Source organism: Trematomus bernacchii, unplaced genomic scaffold (genome assembly GCF_902827165.1).
Source record: "Trematomus bernacchii unplaced genomic scaffold, fTreBer1.1, whole genome shotgun sequence".
Taxonomy (NCBI): domain Eukaryota; kingdom Metazoa; phylum Chordata; class Actinopteri; order Perciformes; family Nototheniidae; genus Trematomus; species Trematomus bernacchii.
In genome coordinates this window covers 3716834-3743314 of record NW_022987966.1, presented here as the reverse complement: position 1 = coordinate 3743314, position 26481 = coordinate 3716834, and the positions used below count along the sequence as shown (strand labels likewise).

Sequence of the window (26481 nt, the reverse complement as noted above, 5' to 3'; positions counted from 1 at the left end):
CAACTGGGTAAATGTCACAGGCTGTTTAATGCTAATACGCCATGAAAATATCATCACATATTTCCTGTTTCTCACTCAACAAGTCTGATACTGTAGCTTGGGTAAACCACTTGGCCAAGACAGCAAGAAAACACAATTCAGCCATTTTAGATTGCAGACAGATGAGCCACGATACACAGCCCAGTATCCCAACAAATTCAGTCCGTGTTGGATGCTTTTGCACCCGCCTGTCATGTGCCTAAATCCTAAATGAAGGTTGTGGCGTTCTGGGTGAAGGAGGCGTATTTACAGGGTCAGAGTTTCTTAACTAAATCAGGTTTTTATTGCTTCAATGAACTGCAATTAGCATTCAACCTTTCTAACCTTAACCAACCACACTTTAACAAACGTTTACTTAAAAACAAACTGTTCCTAATGTTAACTACACAAAAGGATCATGCAAAGATAATGTGGAAAGTAAGAAGTAACAAACCAAAACAATGGCCTTAGATGGGATAAAAATAAAAACAAACACTTAATGAGGTATGATCCTGGGATATGTAGAATCATTAAATATCAACATCTTTGTCTGCTCATATGCTTTCAATGCAATGACAGACATTTAGGCATTGGTACTCACCAGTGATGTGGTAGCTGACTTGACGGTTAACAGCAGAGCTGTCATCATCTCTGGTGTTCAGCACAGCCACCACCTGGCCTGGCGGGTCGCTCTCCTGAACTGAACCAAAGTAGCGTTGCTCCAGGAACATGGGCGGATTGTCATTGATGTCTGATACTGCTACGGTCACAGTGATTGTACTGGAAAGAGATAAGGTCTCCCCAAGGTCAGAGGCAATCACTGTGAATGTGTAGGATGGATTCGTCTCGTGGTCCAGGTCCTTGCGTGTGGAGATCCAGCCTGTGTTACTGTCAATGCTAAAGGTTCCAACCAATGCGTCTGATTCCGCTTCTGACTGGATTAATGTCCCAAGACTATATGTTACCTGGCCATTTGCCCCTGAGTCTGGGTCTAATGCTTGGACTTGAATGATTCTGGTTCCAATTGTCATTCCCTCCATAACTGTGGCCTCATATGAATTGGCTTCAAAAGCTGGTTTGTTGTCATTTAGATCTAAGACTTTGATTTCAATATCAACAGAAGTGACAGAATCCAGCTTAGCCTGTTGTACAATGGCAGTGACTTTGAAATGGTAACCTTTTATCACCTCATGGTCCAAGGGTTTATCAAGCTTGATCACACCTGTATCCTTTTCCACCACAAACATCCCATCTTGGTTGTTTTCGCCTGTCTCTCCGTTGACCAGGGCAAAGGTAGCTGAGAGCAAGGCATGTCCAGGAGAAGTGTTAAGGTGCACCGTCCCTATGGCTGAACCTATGGGGGTGTCCTCTGGTAGGCTAAATAAGTATTGATGTTGGCTAAAGGAAGGAATGAAGGCCTCTGGAGAAAGAACATGGATGTAGACAGACACTAAAGAGTGCCGTACTGGATTACCTCCATCAACTGCCTTCACAAAAAAAGATAAAACGGAGTTCCTCAAGTGGCTGAAGCTGCCTTTAGTCACCATCCATCCATTGTCTGGGTCTATCTCCAAAATGTCTACCACAGGGACATGGGCCTCACTGTAAAGTGAATATGTTACTTTGGCATTCGTGCCATCATCAGAATCATAAGCCTGAATTTGTGTCACCATAAACCCTTTAGCTACATTAGATTTCACTGAAGCTCGGTACTCGGTAGCACGGAAGCGAGGAACATTATCATTATCATCCAACAGAGTAACGTGTACTGTACAGTAAGAGACACGTCCTCCTGAGTCCTGGGCTGCCACTGTCAAAACAATGTCCTTATTGGCTGGGTCCTCACGGTCAAGCTTTTCTACAGTGGTGATCTGGCCATTTGCATCAATGTTAAATTGGTCGTTTCCCACATCATTTACAAATGAAAAAGTGATGTGACCAAACACTCCAGGATCTGCGTCTGTTGCCTTTACCTGCAATGAAAAAGTCAATGCAGAGATGAGTATTTTAGAATTACACTTATATGTTAGTATTGTTCCACTATACAATTGAAAATAAAATGTCTAAAATAATTTCAATAACACTTACTTGTATAACTTTGGTTCCCACAGCAGAATTTTCTCTTAACTCTGCCTCGTACATGTTCTGTCCAAACACAGGACTAAACAGGTTGGCCCCCAACACCTTGACATGAACCTGTGCGGTGCTGGTGAACACCCCATCAGACACTGAAACGTTGAGGCTGTAGGCAGGCTCCATTCTTTGCTTAAGGTGGCTGGACAATGTGATGACTCCTGTTTTTTTGTCCATCATAAAGTTCATTCTTTCATTTCCTGACAAAATGCTGTATTCCAACTTGTCAAAATCAGAGCTGTCGGCATCTGAGGCCTGGACACAGGTTACAAAGTGACCCCTGGGTGCTAACTCATTCACATATGCCTCATAGAGTAGCTGATTGAAAACGGGTGGATTGTCGTTCATGTCATTAACTACAACTATGACTGATACTTCACTACTCAATGGGGGGAAGCCATTATCAGTGGCCCTGACAATGAAGTCATACTTCTGGACGAGTTCATGGTCCAGCATACGCGCTGTCAGGATTAATCCACTGCTGCTATCAATATGAAAGTAGTCTGTTCTGTTGTGCACATCTGAGAAGATCTGGTAACGAACAGCATTGTTTTTATCTGAGTCTTTGTCAGCGGCAATAACTTGAAGTGCTGGAGTTCCAATCATGGCTGTTTCCGACAAAATGACCCTGTAGGACATTTTTTGGAAGATTGGTAGGTTATCGTTTACATCCTGGACAACCACATTTACAGCCACCTCAGCACGGGCACCGGTCAGATAATCTGTGGCTCTGATGGTCAGATGATAAAACGATGCTGCTTCGTAGTCCAAAGAGTGGATGACGCTTATGACTCCAGTATCAAAACCAATGTCAAACTGTAAAGATGGGTCTCCATCAACTATGGTGTAGATGATGCTTTGACCTTCAGGACTAGTTGCATTGATGCCGAGAATAGGTGTCTGCACAGCAACATCCTCGTTCACAGAAACAGAATAAAATGGTTTGTCAAAGACAGGCATGGCTTTGTTGACAACTGTGATGGGGAACTCTATGGTAGATGAGAGGGGTGGATAACCACCATCTCTGGCATATATCACCATCTGATATTCCATATTAGACAGGTCAGACTCAAAAGCCCTCTTGAGGCTTAGACCACCTGTCAGCTGGTTGATATCAAAGTGACCATGGCTGTCCTTTAGATAGTAAGACACCTCTCCATTAATGCCTTTGTCCCCATCTACCGCCATGACCCTGAAAATGGGTGATCCTGGCTCAGCTTCTACTTGAACAGCTGCATAATAAGGAAGTCCAACAAACACAGGGGAATTATCATTTATGTCCTCAACTTGGACTCTGACCATAACCCTTGCCACGTGCAGACGGTCGTGCTCCCTTCTGGCCTCAACGACCAGTTCATAGAACTCTTGTTCTTCACGGTCAAAGGGTATACCTGTGGTTTGGATCACACCAGAAGTTGGACGAATTATGAAACTTGTCCCAGCATTTAACAAGGTGTACTTCAATGGTTCGTTTAGACGGTTTCCCACAGCGTTGACAACAGCCACTTTGGTGATATTAGATTCATTCTCTTGAATAGATGAAGAGTAAAGGCTCTGAGAGAAGCTGAGACCAGAGTCCAGAGCCTCTCGGACCAGAATGGTAACTAAAGATGTGCTGGAAAATGTCCCATCGGAAACTTTGACACTGAAGCGAAAACGTTCTTTGGAGAAGTTGTTGTTTTTGACTGTGATGACTCCACTGGAAGGTTTGATGGCAAAGTGCTCCAGCACGCCATCAGTCAGAGAGTAGGTGAGCTCTGAAGGGACATCTTTGTCTGGGTCTATGGCTGAAACCTGCAGAGCTTCCACTCCCACATAGGTGGGAAGTAACAGTACTGTCTCATAGGCATTCTGGGTAAAGCGAGGTGGTGAATCATTTGTGTCAATGACTTGTATTGTGACCTCTGTTGGACTGTCTGCTGTCAACTGTGGCCTGCCATTGTCCCTCACATGGACATGGAAGTGGAAGGTGGCAAATGTCTCATGGTCTAGATTAGCGATTGTTCTGATGGACCCAGTCCCAGAATCCACTGTGAAGAACATTTTTGCAGTGTCCTCGACAATCTGGTAGACCAAAAGCGCATTTTGGTTGTGGTCAGTATCAGTGGCCTTAATTACGAGAGGTGAATCGTCTGAGTTCAGGACCACGCTGTTGACTGGTGCTGCCTCGCTGATGCTGCCATGATAGTGAAGCTGCTGGAAAACTGGTGGGTTATCATTCTCATCCACTACCTGGATCAACAGAGTAGCATTGGAGGCCATGCCAGCCATGTTTGTAGCCTGGACTATCAAGGTGTAAGATGCTGTAGTCTCATAGTCTAGAGTCTTTTGAGTAGTAATCACTCCACTGTACTGATTTATCTGAAAGACACGATCTGCGTTGCCCTTCTTTATGTCATAAGTGAGGGTGGACTGGCTGACTGCACTGACTGTGTTGACAGAGGTCCCAACCACAGCGTTTTCTGTGATTTCAGCATGGTATTCAGGCTGGGGGAACTTTGGTCCGGCATTATCAGAGAGAGTGACAGCTATGCGCACTATAGTGGTGGTGGACAGGGGAGGAGAGCCATTGTCAGTGACTCTGATGGTAAGAACATAATGGCCTATGCTGGACAAGTCCAAGTCCCGTGCAACAGTGATTATGCCCAGAACTGGTTCAATATGGAAAGCATTTCCAGTGTTTCCTGTTGGAAAATCAAAAACAGTTGTATCAATGTAGTGGTTAATAGGTAGGGTAATTATTTAAAAAGTATTACAAAAAAATCAAAGTACAAGAGCAAGTATTTTGCTTTCAGAGGTGCGTACCTGCTTCAATGGAGTAGTGTAGCTCTGCATTCTCGCCCTTGTCTTTGTCCAGGGCTGTAATCTGAACCACAGCTGATCCCACTGCTGCTGACTCGTAGACTGAGCCTTCATAAAGCGCACTGGTAAAGATTGGTACATGGTCATTGATATCTTCCACTTCTACTAGCACACGAGCCAGGTTCTTTCTGTATGGGAACTCTTGGTCCTTTACCTGTGAATTAAAAAAAGAAAAAAAGGCATCCTTTGAGGTCACTACAGAGTGTACCATCTGATTATCATGTAACTTAAGAATTTCAAATGTGCACAGTGACATCATTGTCCAAAATGAAACAAACACAAAAACAACATTGAAAATATCACAACACCAGAACCTTCGCTATTACATTTTCCTTTGCCACATGCATTTCCCAAAATGTCACATTGTTAAAAATGTTGGCTTACTGTTTGATAAGCAAATCAGTATAAACGTATCCAATCTCCTGTCCTTTGATTCATGTAGATTAGGGCTGAAAGATATATTCTTTTAGCTTTGACAGTGAAATCTGCACCTTTGCAATAGCCCTGTAAACCTTACTAAAGATGAATGCGTTTAACCTCAAAATAATATTCCTATTTTTTTCCATTATGCAATATAAACTGCAGAAAAACAGTTTGCAATTTCAGTTCTCCCAATATCTTGCAGGCCTAATCATACTGCTACCGCATGCTAATTAGCTTCCGTGCAAATGTATGAGTTCAAATATAATGATAGCACAGACTTATAGATTGCTTCTGGCTCGCCCGCTGCTCTACATATGAGACACAATTTCTTCTTTCAAAGCGCTTCTCTTGTCCTATCCACTCAAGACTTATAACTAATAAGAGTATAATAACCACAGACCCGTGGCCTTGGTTATTGAAGTTGCAAGAAAATCAAAATGTGTTCTCCATCACCATAGTAAAACATAAAAAAAATCACTGCACTCTCCAGATATTTGTCAATAAAACAGATCCCCATTCTGGTGTAGGGTTAGTGTATCAGGTCCAACTAGAAGTGCTTTAGTGCTTCAGAACTGGTGTCTTTTGGCTGTTTTACTCAAATTCAAGCCCATTGAAAGAACTAAGGTTTAAAGAGTCAACTTTACATACTGTATTGAATATCATACAAGTATTATAACAACATCGAACCGTGTGGTCATTGGATCTCCAAGATCTTCAGTTTAGTACGCAACTTGCTTCAGTTCAGTCATCCATGTCTTGATATTTATATTGTTGAATTACAATACAATTAGGACTACATGTTGGAACATGCAAAACATACTTTTTAAATGTAAGTTTGATTTCATGCCTCAAGTTTGTTTTGACTGCTACAAATTTCAATTGTGAGCCCAAGGAAATAAATATCAAATCATGAGTTCTGTGTACCAACATACCTCTATTCTGCAGCAAAACAAATAATTACAGCTTGCAGCTTGTACCTTTAATTGCCTGCTGCTCAAAATAGTCTGGGAACCACCAGCATGATAAATTAAACAAGGACTGAATGACCTTAAAATAAGAACATATTTCTATTGACACAAGCATGCAGACAAGACTGGATCCTCTCAGTGGAAAATATGGCTCAAAGAGTCACAGCTGTTATCATGAGATCCTAAATAAAAGTAAATGGCAAACACTTACAAGGACAGTCAGGATGTGCTGGGCGCAGGCCTCGTGGTCCAGCCTCTGGGTGGTGTAGATAGTACCGAGGCTGGGGTGGATGCGGAACAGACGCATGCTACTGGGGTCTATGGAGCTCTGCAGAGAGTAGGTCAGCTGGTGATGCTCATCCCGGTCCGACGCCAGAACCTGGACCACTTCAGTGTCAGGGGGCGTGTCTTCAGAAATAGTGACATCATAGGTCGGTTGGGAGAATATGGGAGTGTTGTCGTTGTTGTCCATAATGGTGATGTGAACCTGGAACATTGAGAAATGAAATTGAAGAGAGGAATGAGCAAACACATAATTAACAGAGTTATGAATATTTTATGTTGGCAGGGAACATTTTGCCATGTTACAAAACATTTCCTCCTAATGTTAATTACAATACCGAATTTGTTGTACACCAACAACCAAATTGTTGAGACACGAAAATGCTTCATATAATCATCAGTGGCACATTTTTAGGTGGGAGGACAAAACTCTCGTAAGCTTGTATGAACCAAAGATCTTTTTTCGGGCATTTAACCAACCATTAATTTAAAGAAAAACATTGACTTCCAGATGAGGGAGCCCCAAAGTGCTAAAATGCTAACTCAACGGAGTTAGTGCTCATTCCTGCAGCGCTGAATTTGTAGGAGATAGGGTTATGGAATCTGTTCTCAGGAACTTCAGTTGTCCGCATCTCTTCACCATTATTGTTTAATCAAAAACGTCTGTTGTCAGACATGATAGTGGATTCAGATATTTCTGTACAGCAGCAGGAAACCACTGGAATAATCTCTCTTCTTGGGCTTGTGCTTTTGTATGGTCTGTCATTATAGGTATCCAAGAACTTTGAGATTTTCTTGCTGTATCAAGAGGGCTGAAGTGTTTCCCTCCAAGAGCGACATAAAGGGTATTTTTGAACAACTATTTTACCCTTTTTTGAACATTCATACGAGAGACATTTAAGACAAATCTATGTATTTTAATAGGATTGCTGCATTAGTGTATTCAATGATATAGTCAATGTAAATAGCTTGAGAGGTTAACTATAGGACACATACTGTATGAGTGTTAAAAAAAACAAGCTTTCTTCACAACACTCATATCACTGCACTTATGTTTGTGCTAATGCAGTGATGTATCAGAGTGTAAACTGAGCAATCATGAGCAGAGTTGAGAGTGTGCCAGGGTGCAGATTGCACAGGAGTCACGCAGAGTGTTTCGGGTTGCTGCGTGTCATGACTCATGGAAAGTTCCTGAGTCACAGATGACTGGTGATGAAACCCAGCTTGAGTCAGGAAAAATAGGAAGAGAGGCAGAGAGCGACAGGACATGAGGCCAAGAGCAAAGACACAAAAGGAAATGAAAGCAAGAGTACATTTTATTTCATTAAAACCCTGAGGAGAAGCTGCGCCGTAGCAGTATGATGAAGCAAAGAGAACATGAAGGAAAATAAAAGTTTATGATTGCACACATCTGACAATTGATTATTTAAATATATTAGGCATTTAGTCTTTCCTTCCCCATTAGGATGTAATTGCCAGGTGCTAAGATTGATTTTCAAAAGGTGACATATTGTGGAAAATGTGATTCTTAATGCCTTTTTTTTTTTTAAACTCTTTGGTCAAGAATGTGAAGCCCAGGGTTGTGCTTATTACTGAAAGATATTTAGTTACAGTTACTTTTTTACTATATTAAAAAGAAATCCAAAATACTGGACTGTTAATTGTTACATTTGCATTAATGTTTTATGCATACTTGAAAGGCCATTTGTAATTTGTTGCTAGCTTTCATTTCAGTACTGGTGCAGTAGTTGGATCAGGTTTTATTCTCATTTGAAACCAATTGCCAGAAATTGGCTGGATGTGGTCAGCCGGTCTGCATTGCTGCTGTATAGTGTGTGAGTAGATTTACTTTTGCCCTGAAGGTACTTCATGGTGCTTAATACTGCCTGGGTAAATAAGATTACCCCAAATCTAATCTTCAAGGAAGAGATACAAAAACCTCTTGACCAGAAATGTCCAGAAACTCTGAGTTTAGCATTATGCAAACTGTGGAAATGTGTCTGTGGGTTCAGGTGAGGGGCCGGGGCTGGAAGCCAGGGACAATAGGATACAAGCTGCTGCTACAGTGAGGCACTTAGCAGGGGGAAGAGGTCAGGATCTGCTGCAGTCTAGCTGGGGACAGCAGAGAACATGCCAGGTAGGAGAGGAGGAAGGCAGGCTGGAGCAGAGTCTGAAGTCTTAATCCTTCTGATTTCTCTTTAGCAATGCTGCCATGTTTGAAGATGTCAGCAATGAACTTGGCAAGTTATTCAATTGGTCAAAAAGAAACCTATGAAATAAGAACTAGATTATTATACATGTAGATTATTAACCTGTTAAACCAGAGAGGACCCTAATCCGGGTCCTGCGGGAAGTTTTTTCACGAAACTGTGTCTCAGGGCTTCTTAATATTTAAAAACCTATTAATGTGTCATACCCATTTAACGGGAAGAAACTCAGCTAACTGACAATACGAACCATTTTTACCGAAACAAAACACAAGTCTCACAAGAAGCGTCTAAATGAGCCCTGAGCGAAAAAATGCTGACGCACTTAAGGTAAAAATACCCTTATTACTTATCGTAAATGCACATACAAGATATCAGATTAAAGCTGAGATTCCACAGATTCTATAGGTATTAGTATCAACACTGAGCGATCAGAACTCGCGACAGGGGAAGCAAACACAGACATCACAACACGTAGCATTCACGGGAGATCGTCTCACCTTAGCTGTTATTCTGATCAAAAGTCGTGTTCAATGGCATTAAAACGATAAAAACGCTGCTGAAGGTTAATCCAATGGTTAATCCAATGTGTCTGTCACTTTGAAATGATTACTGATAATCCATCATTCCATTTTTATGTCAAAAACGGAGATTTCATATTAGCTGCTAATGAAAGCCACCAGAGTGTATCGCAGCTTTCGGTTCCGGGGCATTCTGGCAACGCATCACTCATACACCAATGGGTAATGTTTACTGTAGATGGATTTTAGGAACTTCCCCTCGATTCTATTGGCTCCAATGGTTAAAAAGAGATGTCAATCATCAAAATCGACCGAGGGGGGCCAGAGATATGGAAAATGCACCCAAATGACCCCAGAAGTGGGTTTTATTTTCTAAATCTCTCTAAAAAGGTCACATTTCACTTGTTTTGCATCAATCTTGATACAGGGTACTTATAATATGTTATAGTTTGGATTCCTAAAGCTTTCAGTATACTATCCCATCATTCAAGGGTGGTTTTCACTATAAGTACTTAAATGTGTGTATAATTAAAAAATTTTTACTATGAATAATCAATACTATAATCTGAATTTACTTTAAAATAAAAACATCTATATTGATTCTGACTTTTCTGCATCCAACTCACAGATTTATCATTGCTTTGAGAAAAAAGATTATTAATGTACCCCTTTTAGAAGGGAAGATATAGTCATTTGTTCTGGGAATGTCATTTTCGAGCCTGAGACCTGAAAAACAGGCTCAGGGCTTAAGAGGTAGAGTTTACGTTGTATTGGCTTAATGAGAAAAAATCCATCTCTGTACTTGACACATTTTTACCACAAGTGATTCTCTTTTTCCAAGTTTCTTCCTCTATGGGTTCCCACAACACATTTTAGAGTTGTTGGAAGCAGTGGACAGCTGTACTCCCGGGTCAGGAAACGGTTTTGAGATCACGCTATTGAAATGGGGTTCAGTGCACTTCAAACCAAAGGCCTGTCAGATCGAGTCATGTGAAACACTTTGCTCTTACGCCCACTTTCCAAAGTTTACAGGCGTACAGAGTTGACAGAGTAAGGTTTGAACCTTCTCATTCTTCAAACAAGTATTTCTTGTGTTACTTTTCTTGTGAACAGCCACACCATAAACACCCCTGAGGAGAGACAGTCTGTAACTGTGCGCCATTACCCGCATTTGTTCAGTTCACCGTGTCAACACAACAAAGACATCGAAAGACACAGAGTTCTTGGAGAGACAACAGGGAGGGTGTTTCAGGAGAAAGGTACAATGCTAATCATTTGCACTGCCTTCGAGGCCATTTCAAACAGGTAATAATATGTTGACCTTCAGGCATTTTTGGATGGCATGTTTAATGAGCAAAACCCTATGACCTGACTTGGTCACATGACATTAGAGCTATTGAAAAAAAAATCTGAATTTTCAATAGATTATTAATATAAAATATAAAAGATACTAAAATCCAATTTGAATGAGGATTGTCCTTCTCGTCAGGCAAATAAAATTGAAGCAAAAACTAATCTGTATTTTCACTAAAATATTCATATAAAATAAAATAAAGAACACTAAAATCCATTTAAAAGAGGTGTGTTCTACTCGTACAGCATATCATTACAATGCTGAATTGATCTAGACCACCTTGTTGTTTTTTATTCGAAAATATGCTAAAAAGTAAAAAACTTAATATAGAGTATTGTCATTAATTAGAAAAACAAAATCAAATCCAATTTAAAGATGTGTTTCTCTCTCTTTTTTCATTTGGATTTACATGGTCACATGACATGGATCTATTGAAAATAAAATGTGTTTTATTGCCTTACTCTCTAGCAACTGATTCTAAGTTAAGATGACAGCACACAAAGTACAACTTGTGCTTTATATGCCGTTCAACTTGCAATTCGTTAGGTGTGGGAGAAACCAACAGAAATATAGGTAGAAAGTTCCAAACCCTTTGCAAAAACGAAAGATCAAGGGCTACATTGAAACCCAGGACCTTCTTGCTGTGAGGTGACAGTGTTAACCACTGAGCATCTGTGCCCACTCTATCCCTGCCAACATACACATACTGAGCTCTGTAAGTATTACAAAGTACTGTGCAAAATGGCAGCAGGACCAGGAGTAGGACCTCGCGGAGGAGGAAAATGACAACGTGCTCTTTACACACATCCAGAAAAAGGACTCTGAGATTTGTTCTGATTCCTATCCAGAGACAACATAAAGAGAAGCGAAGGGAAACGAAGACAGGAGTTGAGTCGAGTGCTGCCAGGCGAAGAGTCTAAATTTAAACCCTGCTGCAGCAGTCGGCCTTCTGTTGCTCAACTGTGGAGACATTCCCTGGCGGCAATACGCCATGCTGACACTCCATCTGGGAGCCTTCCTCCCATCTTACAGGTGTGTGTGTGTGTGTGTGTGTGTGTCTCTGTATCTGAATAGGGAGTGTGTCTGAAACTGCGAAAAAATATAGAAGCCAGTATGTGAAGAATGTATCCTTCTAATAAACAGGATTAAAAGCAAAACGACAAAAAAGCTTTATAACCAGAGACACGGGTTGGAATCCTCAGAATCATAAGCGAACATCTTGACACCGCGTCACAGAGGTGAGGATAACATTAGATTTTATTGACAGCTGCAATCTAGTTTTACAACACCACAGACTATGGTCACGACAATGACTACACAGTCGCTTCAGCAACTCACTGACACAGTGTCTAGAAAACAAAATAGGTTTCATATGATAGACATTTTGTAGATGAACACATTGAATAGGATTGTTCTTCTTTTAATGTATTTATTTTTATTATTCAACCCCTCTAGAATTTTGCAATTTAGTAAATTAATCCAGTAGGGAACACGTGTATTTCTTTCTTTGTTACCTCTTGGGTCTTAGTTAAAGCTATTTAAATGAGAATATTAAGGTGGATGGTAAGATTAATTTGTTTACATTTCAATGCAGTTTACAAAACCACCTTTTTCTTTAACTTTGACCTCATGTACTTACCTTTGTTTTTCTAAATGAGGGATTATTAGCCACATTTTCGTTGTTTAAATAAGTGTAACTTCGAATAAACAGTTGGCTTGTTTCCAAATTGCAATGACTTTTTTCAGTACAGTGTTATAGTTACCGATAGGAAGGCCAATCATTTAAATAGTTCCATTTGATATCATAAAGTTCAACAAGCACAGGGAAAAACAATGTCCTCCAAGAAGATACCTAGTAGAAGAGTAAAGACTCCGAAAGGCTCTTGTACCCCTAGACAGGCTTATGAAGCAACCTATCCAAACCTTTCAATTCAATAGTTAGTTTGAATGATTAGGTCAAAGTCGGCTCAATTCAGTCAACAAAGGTTATAAGTAGTGTTCATTGGCAGGATGTGTTGGTGGAGCTCTGACAGAGGAGCCAATGAAGGATGTGGATCCGGTGCAAAGGATGAGAAAGGATAGAGAACTTTTCTTTCCTCGACTATTATGTCCAACGTGAGGTCACTGACCAACAAGATGGATGAGCTGGCTGCCTCGGTGAGCGGCCAGTCCGCTAACAGAGGGTTCAATTTGCTCCACTTCACAGAAACATGGCTGATGGGAATATACCAGACAGCCTGCTTGAACTAGCCAACTTCATGCTGGTATGGGCAGATGGGAGAAACAGAGCGGAGGAGGAGGTCTTGTTCACTCTGCTAACTCCAACTGATATATTGTAAAGGAATGCATTTGCACTCCTGATATCAAGGGGAAGGCAGTAGCTTTGAGACCTTACTATCTTCTTGTGCGCCATTGTTGCGTTCGATAGTCCACTATCTGCTGATTTGGCAAGCGCGAGTTTCATCATCCACATCTTTTAGTAGCTGGACTTTAAACGCAGAATCTGTGTTGACTTCAATCATAATCATATCACAATCATGACAAACTTCTAACAGAGTCGTGCGAATGAGACTTTTAATGTCATCGCGCCGAACATTAGCCGCATTCAACTTAGCGGTAGTAAAGTGAAGTCATGGAGTTGCTATAAAGCCTAACGTTAGCTATTTACTTGGGGTAATTGGATTTACGCTTCAACTATTCAACTAATATAACATTGGTGTTAAGATGTAGAGATTATCCCGATGAATAATGCAAGCATCATAAACGTGTGATTGCCACCAACTATATACTGGGAAAACCCCATTGCTTTTAGTCACTGGAGCCCTTGCGATGCCGACTTCTGTGTCAGCCTACACAAATATGCTGGACCCCTTGTATATCAATGTGAAGGGGCCAAACAGCTTGTTTTCCCTCCATGTTTTTGGAGACAGACCAAAAACTGATACAGCTGGAAGCCCCCTACAATCCATTGGTAAGGCAACAAGGACTGCACAAAGACTGTGAAGGTTTGGTCTAAGGGCACCAAGGAGACTCTACAAAAGTGTTTACATGTCATAAACTGGGAATTGTTCCAAGAGGATATTAAATTGCATCTGTTTCTGTGAGGTCAACAGCATTATACCCTCTAAAAGAGTCAGCTGCTTCCCAAACAACGAACTTTGGACTAACAAGGAGATCAAAACACTTCCCGACCGAAAGACGAAGACTGTCACGGTTAGGGATCATGAGGAATTCCTGGCTGTCCAAAACGAGCTGAAGAGGAACGGAGGATTGAGGGCAAGGTGTGAAAAAACAGGGAAGGAAGTTTGTAATGGAGTGGAATGATGCATTTAGGGTCCTGGCTACGTTAGCCAACTCTTTACTGATCTTATAAGATTCTTTTAACAAGAACTAGTCATTGAGGCCACCGTGGCTCAGGAGGTTGATGGTCATTCTTCAATCGAAAGTTTCGTGGTTTGATCCCCAGTCCACGCTGTCAACATGTCAATATGTCCTTGGGCAAGACACCTAAACCCAAATTGCGGGGTATCTCTGTATGACTGTGTGAATGGGTAAACTTGTATATGTAAAAGCACTTTGAGGGGTTGCAAAGACGGGAAAAAACGCTTTATAAAATCCAGTCCATTCATACAAAATGCAGTCCATTGACCATTGTTATTTGGTGACAAAAATAAGATATACCTCCTGCAATTTAATCCAGCTCTCGATTACCTTTCGGGAGTAGACGATGGCTTCTTTAATGTTAAAGTCATGAATTTCATACTGCCAACATACGGAACGCAATCTGGTTGTCAGTGTTCTTAATATTGATCCCTGAAAGGTTGATGATATAAATTCCATACCTGTGTGTACGCAGTGTTAGTTCCGTCTGTGGCCTGCACTGATAGGTTGTAGAAGGAGCGCTGCTCAGCATCCAGAGGCTTGGCGATGATGATGGTGCCCGCAGCCTTCTCCACGTCAAACACACTGTCGCTGGTCCCACCTGCTCCGGGAGGAAGGTCATACAGGAGGAGGGAGGTGCACAAAGTGTCAATCATACAGACAATACACATTGGTGGAATGAATATGTGAATACACACAACAGAAAGTTTTATTTATGGACTGATGGTTTTCATTCATGTGCAGAAACGTCTTCACTTTAAATATGGCACAGGGGTGAATTTGGTGCTCTGCATACTGCACATGACTGGAGACCATTGCTGCCCACACACTCTCCATTGATTTTCCTTGGGAGTGTGTTATGATATAAATGAGGGAGGGATGGCTGCTGACAGGGTTAACCCCCCTGACCCGTTACACATACACACACAAAGTCCACACACAAACCAACTCTCCAAACTCCTGCAAACAAACACTTAAAAGCACAAGTTCACTGCAACACAATGAAGCTTTAGCACTGGACATGCAAGCGACCATCTGTGTGTGCGTGTGTGTGTGTGTGTGTGTGTGTGTGTGTGTGTGTGTGTGTGTGTGTGTGTGTGTGTGTGTGTGTGTGTGTGAGTGTGTGTGTGTGTGTGTGTGTGTTTGTTTGTTTGCACACTGCACACTTGTTGCACTAAAGGCCAAAGGATCCTCCCAACCCAATATAGAAATGTTAATGAGTAAACCGTGCAAATTACCATAACTGTAATAAGAAAAGCAAGGCGCGGAAACACACCAGTTGGGAAATGAACTACTTTTTTTTTTAAAACACATGATGAAATACAATATATTTCTACATGTGCATCCTTGCTTAAATGCTTATAAACCCAAAAACCCTAATCCCACACAGCAACCATAATCCTAGCTAACATGACATCATTTTATAAATTTTAAGCATATGCTGAAGATTTTTTGGAATAATATTGTTATTGTTGGTCAGGATAATTGTGACATAAAAGGTTATTTTGTCTCATGCTTGATTGAGTTATTTTTTTAATTAAAAAAAGGTATCTCACAATTAGGATAGAGATACTTACAACTGTACTACCATTGGCACAGTACTATGGTAGAATAGAATAAGCTGTGCTTGAGGTGGAGCTGTGCTTGTTATCAGGCATTAATACTCATCTCACCAGACACATTTAATTAAAAGTGTGTGTGTGTGTGTGTGTGTGTGTGTGTGTGTGTGTGTGTGTGTGTGTGTGTGTGTGTGTGTGTGTGTGCGTCTGATGGGTGTTCACTTCGATCGATGGGTTAGTCTGCACTCGTCTAATTGATGTCCGGACATTACAATACATCGGCTTTGAATCCTTTAGAAATATGTATATTTTAATATCTGTAGGTTTTGCTTTCAACATTTGTAGGTCATGTTAGTAAAAGTTAGGTTAAAATGTTGTGGGCACAAGGAATTGTGGGACAACATTATCTCCTCTCCTTTCTTAAAGGATGGTCCGGTGTTTCATATGGAGATAACAAGGGAAACAATAAAGCTCCTTTCCTAACATCTAAATGATGTGAACAGCTTTTATCATGGTGGAGTCTTTTCACTCTGTTAGGAACCTTCCTAAGCAAGAAAGACTATTTGACCTTGGACTGCTCAGTATTCAAACAGACAGAAGAGTACATGTGGCAATGTTGACATGTTTCTGTGAGCACCATAACATATTCATGACGGGCAGCTTCAAACAGCCATGTCAGCCCTCCAACCTTATCATCCTTATTTAGGGCATACAGAAGAAAAGGGTCTGGCAAGAATCCTACTGAGGCCGGAAAAAGCCTCCCGCCTGCTGACGGCCAAATTACAGAGAGAAAAAAACCCTGCACTCCGCAAAATAGGGGGAGGCAAAAAAGCCTCTGTTCAGTTCTAAAATTAGTTTCCACTGCCTGTCTGAGGCCAAGTTCATACTCATTGGTCCAGATGGACAGTTTTTCTCACCACTGAACATGGTGATGTCTCACCTCACACTGCTAGTAATAACGTAGTGTGATCAGAGTTAACCTCCACCCTGCTGCTGTCCTGTCATCCATGCAGACACTTTTGCACCTACATTAGCTAGCAGTAAGCAGCTCCTGTTAACACTGTAATCATGGATGACATCTTTAATATGAAATACTTTTACTCGATAACAGGTATACATCTGCAATTGTACGGCGCTACAATCACTTTAATGAAGAAAATACTTATTTTTATAAATGTCCCAAGCCCTTTAAGGTCACAATACTTAAATTCTATCTATGTCAATTAGGTTACTTAAATTGCTGCTACTCATCTTTGAGCCATGGTTGTGAACTATTTTGTCTTTATTTATATTTTATTACTAATGTGTAATTAACCTGCTATTCAACTTTTGCTGTAGCTCTGTAAACGTCCCCGCTGTGGGACTAATAAAGGATTTCTGATTCTGATAAATAAGTTGATAATGGGGCATGTCTGAAGTTGAATAAATCACTTCTTGTTTTAGTTTGATGGAGATTGGTTTCTGATGGACTAAGATGACTACAGAACGCTCTGTATTCAGTTGGCAGCTTGAGTATGGAAGGCAAGTGAGAAAAGACCATTTGTTGATTTTTGCAGGTGAATTATATATTTGTTGTGTTGGGATCACTTTTAAGACTTGCTGAAAACTATATGTACTCATGTTTAGAGTGCATGGAGAAACAATATTTGCCTCGAAGAAAACTTTTCAACATCGGATAGTGGTACCATAAACATTCACGTGTTTTCATCTTGCTACTAATTTATCCAAATATCATGATCCATTTACGTGTATACACAGTAGACTCTTCTTGCAATATTTCAATTTTTATTTTATTTACTTGCACATCTTGCAACATTCTTTTGCACTATTTTATTTCTATTCTGCGATTTCTTGCACCATTTTCATGGGTTTGATCAGTTGTATGTCCCAACAATTCATGTTGCATTGTTGGAGGAGCCTAGGACTTTTTCATTGCCATATAAACACTGTAGAATCTTTGCATATGACAATAAAGCCTTGAATCTTGAATCTTCAGCCTCTTGTGGCCAGAATGAGTATTGCAACAAAAGAACACTTGTCACCAGTTTGCAAAGATCGAACAAATTAGAAATATTGTCCTGGTGAAACGTTTTTATTCACCTGTCAAATCAACTCAGGACAGAAAATCAGTTGGATCAGCAGAAGGTTTTATGCCTTTCAGAGCTTCTGTAATTTCAACAGAATAATGAGTAATTGTGTTTTAAGGTGTGGGTGGTCTGTGTGGGTGTATGTGCTATATTTCGTAGTCTGTCTGTATATGTACTCTTTGTATTCTGCATTTAAAATGTGTGTGTATTTCTCTGTGTATGTGCACATCTATTCTTTCCATCTATAACGTTTTTTTCTCAGATACGCTGCTTAGAAAATATTGCTTCCTCTTTCTCTCTAGCCAATCCTGAGGACAACACCAACTTTTTTGAAGAGTTTGTTGTTTATCAGTCTTACAGAAGAGCTACACTTATATTTATACACATCCAACACACCACTCGGAATCGGACATGACTTCCCAGCATTTTTTACTTTTCTTTTTACTAGGGTCAGCAGAGTGCAATCTCGGCACATATCTCAGAGTTGGAGTGGATTAAACGGACGGGTGCTTCAGCTGACGATGGTGTTTAAGTGCTGTGTGTTTGATGCTGGAGGCTGTGTTGTTTTCTTCAGTCCCAAACCTGCTGCCCAACAGTGGATTGCAGCCATTAGTTAAGCTAATGGGTCAGCAGAGAGTGGGAGATTAGTGTGCCCCTGTGAACCTGCCTTTAAAAAGTGCTGCATGAAGGCATGCATTAATTCCATAAGGAGTGTGTGTACAGGTGCTGCTAACAGCAGGTCATTAGACAGAGCTGTCACCCAGGTAACCCCGGTGGTTGTTGCCATGGGAGCAGATAAAAAGGTTCTGATACCTTTTTACCAAACCTTTCTGCCCACCAATGAACCTTGGCTTAAATGTAGTCCATTAATGTCACACACACACACACACACACACACAACCACCCCCCCCACACACACACACACACACACCCACACACCACACACACACACACACACACACACACACACACACACACACACACACACACACACACACACACACACACACACACACACACACACACACACACACACACACACACACACACACACACACACACACACACACACACACACACACACACACACACACACAGTTTACTCTATATGTCAGCAGCATCAATGGGAAGCACGGGAGGTGATGGGCGCCGGAATAAAAGGACTGGGAAAATGAAAAAATATGGTGGAAAACAAGGACAGGAAGTGAAAAAAGAGGACAGCTAACAGGGGAAGAGGAAATAGGAAACGAGATACCTTCTGAGGAACAGTTTCTGCCACAAGCGCTCTGCAGAATATAGAACATCTCACGAAAAGACCTGGGACCTTCCAGGCATGAAGCATTGAGGAGAAAGAGGAAAGAGAAGGTGAGACAGGGAGGCAGACAGGCCCGAGGGAGAGGGACAGGAGGAGGAGGAGGAGGAGGAGGAGGAGGAGGAGGAGGAGGAGGAGGAGGAGGAGGAGGAGGAGGAGGAGGAGAGCAGAGGAGATGAGGAGACAGACTGAGGAGACAGGACAGAGAAAGATTTAAGGAGGTGAACCTCTATCTATGTAATGCTATGATGAATTCTACGGAAAACAACACGGTTAATGACTTATTAGGGACATTTGTCATTTTAGCCAATTTAAAAAATGCTTTTTTTCTGATGGGTTTAACTTCACTTATGCACATTTTTGAGGAATGAAGTCTTAAATCAAAAATGTTATGGACATTAAATGTTCTTTCGTTTTCTCTTAAGACAGAGTGACCTTTGGTAAAAACCCTTTATATATCGCTATCAACATGTTTTGGTCTGTTTGCAGTGTTTCCCCGGGACTGAGTGGCTACGAGCTAAAGGCTAACGTTAGCTTGTTTTACTGATAGCTTCAGATTCATCGGGGCCCGATGAAGCACACCGTTACTTTGATTACAAATGTTTCACATTACTCTAGCTTTGAAAAATGTAGGGAAACATTGGTACGAAAGTTATAACACAACTCAACAACAGATATAGTTCTAAGCGGAAATATTACATATTATACGTTGAACTATTTGTTGTATTAATGTAATATATAGATTTTACGTTGAGCCTGTACATAACACATGCAACACATGACTGTGACACAGGATCATGATGAAAATATCAGACTTTTTTGATTAATGCATCTATTATGCATATACTCTTGTTCTTCAACGCGCCTTAAAACTGCACTTATATAAGTGTGCATATGGCTTACATTATTTATAAATGTGCTTTCTATTCACATTCAATTCATTAATATGAATGATTTATTTGAATGTATTTATTATGCATGACTACAAATGTATACATAAATATTTGTTTCATATTAATACTTACAATGTCACTTTGCATATTGCATTGTTGCTTTTGCACACACATTGTAATGATGCAGTCTCTCTCCTGTTGTGGCTGGCCTCATTAATACTAGTTAAAGTGAAGGAGTGGGAAGGAGAGAGGGACGGACAGAGACATCATGAGAAAGAGAGAAAAGATAGAGCAATGGAGAGCCTGAAGCATGAGCCAGAAGGTATCTCCAGCTGGATACAAACCCACCGTCACTGCTCAGTGACAACAAAAGGAAAAATGGATGGTGCATTGTGGGGACTGCAGTCCTAACTGATCATGTGGGCCCAGAGAGCCCTCAGTGCATGCATCAAGGCTGGGGAACTCTGTGTACATATTGACATATAAAGAAACTAATGGAATTATAATCAAAAGTACTGATTATTAGAATTCTTTAATCATTTTTACAACCCAGAATCGTCACCATACATAATGCGTAAAAAATTGAGCTTAGCGCACTGGGCATGACATAATCTTGTTAAGCCTTTTCAAGTGGGTGAAAGTGAACTTTGACGGATTCAAAGGATTTAAGTGCGCCATGTTGGGCATTTCCCCATTTAAAGGGGAATGTCACAGTGGCTTTAAAATGTGTCTGAATGTATCGAGAGCCCGTGCGTTCTCTAAGCAGAGACATTATGAAAGGAACTAAATGAGTCATAGAGTAATATACTTATAAATAAGACGAAATCCCTTAAAGGGAACATCCCTTCAAAATAGATTCAGGACGACATGAAGATACTTTTGTTCAGTCCCGATTTCAATCCATATCATGACCGGACAACTGGAGAAGCTGTCACCATGGCGACTGGGATGGGCAGAGCATAACAGATCATGCAGCAAGGCCACAGTATCTGAGCTGCACCTCAAACACACACCAACACACACCATGCCCTACCTCACACTACACACAGCTCTCCACCGGCTGATAGAGGGTCGCCCTCACCTACAGGGGGGTGTTTACCTGTGATGTCAAACCACACGAGGGTGGAGCTCTGCTGCAGGGAGACCACGCCCACAATCTCTGACACCTTGTCATTCTCCATGACGGTGAAATTGTAGAACTGCTCATCGAAGAGCAAGGGGATTGTGGAGGGGGGGGGTCGACGGATCCACTCGATGTGCAGGCGAGCCGTGGAGGACCTCTGAGGACGCCCGTTATCTGTCACTTTGACCTGGATAGCAGGAAGAGAGATTGAAGCATTTATTGAAACAACAAATAAAGAAGTATCAACATTTCTAAGAATTAAATGTATTTAACTTCTTATATGTAAATATTTTGAATCTAATATATTTGATCTTTTATTTCACATTTTACTTTTATATTAATGTCTATTTTATTTAACCTCTATTTGCACACTCTTATTTTAACTTCTTGAGTTTATATTTATTATATTTCTATTTTATTTGATATTTTTTTGGACATTTTATATTAATGTCTATCTTATTTAATCTTTTTTTTCACTTCTTGAGTTCATTTTTAAAATGTTCTTATTTGATATTTACATTTTTTTATTTATCAGCAACCGTCACAAAAACCCATTTCCACTGGGATAACTCAAGTATTTTGATTCTAACGATTCTAGTTCTGGAAATGTCTGCTTAGGTGAAATGAGATCATAACCACAATATCGATACTTAGATATTAAGTCAAACTTTTGTTCGTAATGTAGCTGACATTTTCCTAATAACTGCTAAAGGTTGTCGTACAGTCAGGATGTCGTAGCTCCCGGCAGTGAACGCCTTGCGTGAAGACACCACTGCAGTCTTGGGGTCGATGAAGAACTTCCCGTCCTCGTTTCCGTCCACGATGCTGTAGGAGAGGTCGCTGTTGGGCCCGTCGTCGCGGTCGTAGGCGAACACCCGATAGATGGCCTCGCCCTTCTTTCTGCGCTCTCTCTCTGGGAGTTTCACCTGGTAGACCTTCTCTGGAAACGTGGGCTTGTTGTCGTTTTCATCCAGAACCTGAACCATCACCCACACTGTGCTCTGCCTGGCTCCTGGACCCCCGTCTGACACCAACACCTGCAGGGGAAGTGAAGATTCAATACAAATACACACGCAGAACATGTGTTTCAATTCAGGGATTGGATATGAAGACGTGAAAGTGGAGGCACCCAAGGCCTCTGAAAGACTAAACCAACAGAGGACTTAACGGTGCTTTTAAAAGCTCTGCTATCGCTTATGCACATTTGGACTTTGGCCATCTGATGGTACAGTCAAAGCCAGGTGGTGATTAGAACATTTCTGACGTTGGGAGTTGTGAAAGATAAATCAAGGGCACTGTTATCTAGAACCTTAACTTGAAAATAATTTAAATGTTGGCAACAATGTCAAGGGGAAGAACTGTTCGTCATCCATTTGGCCAAAGTGGGATGTAGCCAGGATGAGGCTAGGATAGCAGAGGCGGTAAGAACACCTTTGCTTTCAGATGTGTCTCAAATACCTTAGCGTGTTGGTAAATAATAATCAATGAATAATCAATTGTTCAACGGACAGAGGTGGAATATCTTATATTTAAAGGGGACCTATCATGCAAAATGCACTTTTGTACGTCTTTTATACATGAATATGTGTCCCCGGTGTTCCAGGGAACTCACCAAGTGTCAGAAAACACAACCCTCTCTATTTTCCTCCATACCCAAATCTCTAAAAAAGGGGCTGCAACGGATCTGATAAAAACTGATCCAGATTTGAACACTGTCCTGACGTCAGGACAGTGGCGCTACGGCTATTGGGCCAACTCCACCAATCAGGAGGAGACAGCCACGGCCATTGCCATTCGAAAGCGCTGGAGACCCTGTAGTACATATGCCAGGCCTGTAGGTGGTGCTGTTCTCACAGAATCAGCCCTTGCAAATCCAGAGCTAAAAAATGTCAAATTGAGCAAAATGAGGCATGGCTAAAATGCATGATCTGTTTGGTATTTTGAAAAAAAAAAAGTATAAATATGCCTTATATAGGTATGGTCCTACACTATATTATTAAAATATAGCATGATAGGTCCACTTTAAGTAAAAGTAGCAATAATACTTTGTTACAAGTAAAAGTACTGCATTCAAAATCTTACTCAAGTTGCCTGTTGTGGGTAATGGCCCATTTCAAAATTATATATATTAAATTACTGGATTATAATGATTGATTATTACTTTAATGTGTCTATAACAGCTGGTCATAGTGGAGATCATTTTAATTATTTTGTATCCTGCTGCTGGATAACTTATAATTATGTGTCAGTGTTTTTTTTCCAACAACAGAAACCCACCAAGCCCCGTGACTGGCTGAAAAAAGATTTAATCAGTCCCAATACTGACTTTTCTGGTCCAGATACCACAGAGGATGTCATTTCCCTCCACCCACCACTGGAGTACTTCCAGAAGTTTGTGTCAGAAGACATGATTCAGGCTTTGGTAACCAACACAAATGAGTACAGCTTTCAAAAGAATGGAACATCCATCAACACAAATACAAAGGGAATTGAGAAACTGATTGGCCGTATGTATTGTGAGACAGACACACGGTATTCCCCTGTTTCTGATGTGATGGCACGCAACAGATTCCAATATCTGTTGACATCATTACATTTTGTAAACAACTTGACAGAGTCAGAGATGGAAAAGAAAGACAAACTCTGGAAACTCAGACCCTGGCTTACATTCAGAGAGAAATGCCTGCAGGTGGTACCAGAAGAACACAACTCTGTGGATGAGATGATGATTCCTTTCAAGGGGAAATTCAGTAGCATCAAGCAATACATGTGAGGCAAGCCACACCCATGGGGGTTCAAAGTGTGGGTGAGAACTGTAATCTCTGGAATGATGACTGTGACTTTGATGTGTACCAAGGCAGTGTCAATGGGATACGAGTAGGGATGCTCCGATCGCCAATTTTGGGGCCGATCCGATCGAGTGGGTGGGGGCTATGGGGATCTTCCATTTAAAGTGATGTTTAAAACTCAGTTAATGGGGCTCATTTACTGGCGCTTCCACAAACAAGAGGCAGGATCTCTGCCTCACACAAGTTGCATACCGCTATTTTATTGTCATTTTTTCGGACACCTTAAAATACTGCCAGACTGGTGAAGCCAGACTGGTGAAGCCATTTTGGCAAGCTTGTTTTGCCACGCACAGAGAAAAGTGTCATGTATTTTACGTCATGTGATCGGCTCTCCTGATCGGCCTTTATAGAGAGCACAGATCGATCGGCAGAGAGTGAATATCGGCCGATAACGATCGGCGGCCGATCGATAGGAGCATCCCTAGATACGAGCCAAGTCTGAACTTGGATTGTCAGGTGATGTTGTAATGAAGCTTGCCTCCACGCTTCCAGAAGGTCAGAACTACAAGATCTACGCAGACAACTACTTCACCCGTGTCCATTGGTAATGAAGCTCCTTGATCGTGGGATTCATTAGGTGGGAACAGCCAGGCAGGTGCGCTTACCCAACTGTAACCTTGAAGAGGAGAAGAGCTTGAAGAAAAAAGGGAGAGGAAGCTTTGACATCTGAGTGGAGACCAACCACAACATCTGTGCTGTCAAATGGTATGACAGCAGAGCGGTCACACTTGTGTCATCCTTTGCTGGACCAGACCATGTGCAGAGAATTCAACGCTGGGACAAAGCCAACAAAACCTAGGTAGAAGTTGAGAGGCCTTCCATTGTGGCTACGTACAACAAGTACATGGGAGGTGTGGATTTGTTGGACTCGTTTACGGCCAAATACAAGTTCCCATCAAGTCCCGGCGCTGGTACGTGTGCATCTTCTGGCACATCCTCCTTGCTGTGATCAACTCCTGGCTCCTCTACAAGCGGGAGTGCAGAGCTCTAAAGATGCCAAAGCAGGAGATCCTGAGCAGGAGACAGTTTCAGGCAGATCTAGCTTCCTCTCTCATCCTGGTAAGAATGCATTTCTGCTATTTGCCGTATGTAATATTTTTGACTTGTATCTTAATGTATATTCGACATGTATCTTGATTGATTCTGTTCTAATCAGGTGAACACAACTCCTCTGAAAACACCCAAGAGAGGACAACCATCTTCAGGCAAGGGGAGCCCAGCACCTACGTGTTGGAGCCTGTTGAATGCTCAGAAGAGACCATCCTCAGGTGATGGGAGTCCATCCAAGAGATCACAACCTCCACTGGATGTACGCAAGGACCTAGTGGCACATTTTCCAGTGAAGACAAAGAGAGGAGGCTGCAGAGACTGCAGTAAAGGGTACACAAACACACAATGCAGCAAGTGTGATGTCCGTCTCTGCTTTTCCGACAATATGAACTGTTTTTTGGACTACCATTGCATTACTATTTAATAAATGACTATTCATAACAAATATGACTGATGTGTGATTATTATTCACGCTATATACTGATATAGGGCTTAGTAAGCAATCAATCCTGCAAATTAACCCTTAGTTGTTCAATATATTTATTCAGACAATGTGAGTAGAAATACAGAAATTCTGCTCCCACCTAAGGCCAACGTTGCAATATTACAACATTTACCTAAAAACTTACCAAAACGTAAACAATATGAAAACTCTTTCATTTCTGCTCCAGAGGCTCTCTACAACAACATCTGAAAGGTCAAAAAATACATTCTAATGTTTTTCTATATTTGGGCTTTACAGGGTTAAATGCAGTACAAATACAAAAATAAAAACAATATTGATGCAAAATGTTGCGAGGGGAAATTTAAAGTAGAATACATTGAAAATACTTGTGAAGTAAAGTCCCTCAAAAATGTACTTAAGTACAGTCCTTGAGTACATGCACTTTAATACATTCCACCAGTCAACTGGCTAATTTTAAATCATATTTAATTCATGTGATCAAAATGAATACATGAATAACATTAGCACTTCAAGTGTTTTGCTTATTTGAAGCCCCACAACTGTGTGGTTCTCAGAGACTTTACGACATTAGTTGGTCAAAAAGTTAAAGTCACTACACTTTACTGCTTTTTCTGCACTTCTGCTAAGATGATAACTGCATTTCATTTCCCCAGTACTTGTGCAAGGACAATAAAGTGCAATCTAATACAAATATAATCTAATCACACTCTATTTGCTTCTGTTGTCTGTCCGTTTCTGACAAGTATGATGAAAATGTATAAATATGTCTTCCTATCTTTAGACAGCTACTTCTGCTTTTGTTCTTCTGAAATGATAAAGAAGGTAATCACTGAGAGGCGGAGCTAGCCAATGAAAGCTACAAAGCATGCTTTTCGTCTGTGTCCTAAATTTATATTAATTTAGCTCGAAGTGCAATCACTTTGCAGCTTGTCACTGATTCACCACACAGCAGCAGTTCATTTCCCCTGTGCTCATGGCTGGCTTCATTTACGA

The 26481-nt window shown here is 41.1% G+C and overlaps 1 protein-coding gene across 1 annotated transcript in view; it reads right to left on the bottom strand.

Moving 5' to 3' along the window:
* Window positions 1-26481, bottom strand: part of fat3a (FAT atypical cadherin 3a) — a 105969-nt gene that overhangs the window by 36230 nt on the left and 43258 nt on the right. Inside the window, 8 exon segments of the mRNA XM_034115808.1 lie at window positions 620-1991; window positions 2107-4835; window positions 4957-5167; window positions 6616-6891; window positions 14611-14750; window positions 19051-19119; window positions 21100-21310; window positions 21846-22160. Of these exon segments, the coding sequence (XP_033971699.1) occupies window positions 620-1991; window positions 2107-4835; window positions 4957-5167; window positions 6616-6891; window positions 14611-14750; window positions 19051-19119; window positions 21100-21310; window positions 21846-22160 (5323 nt within the window).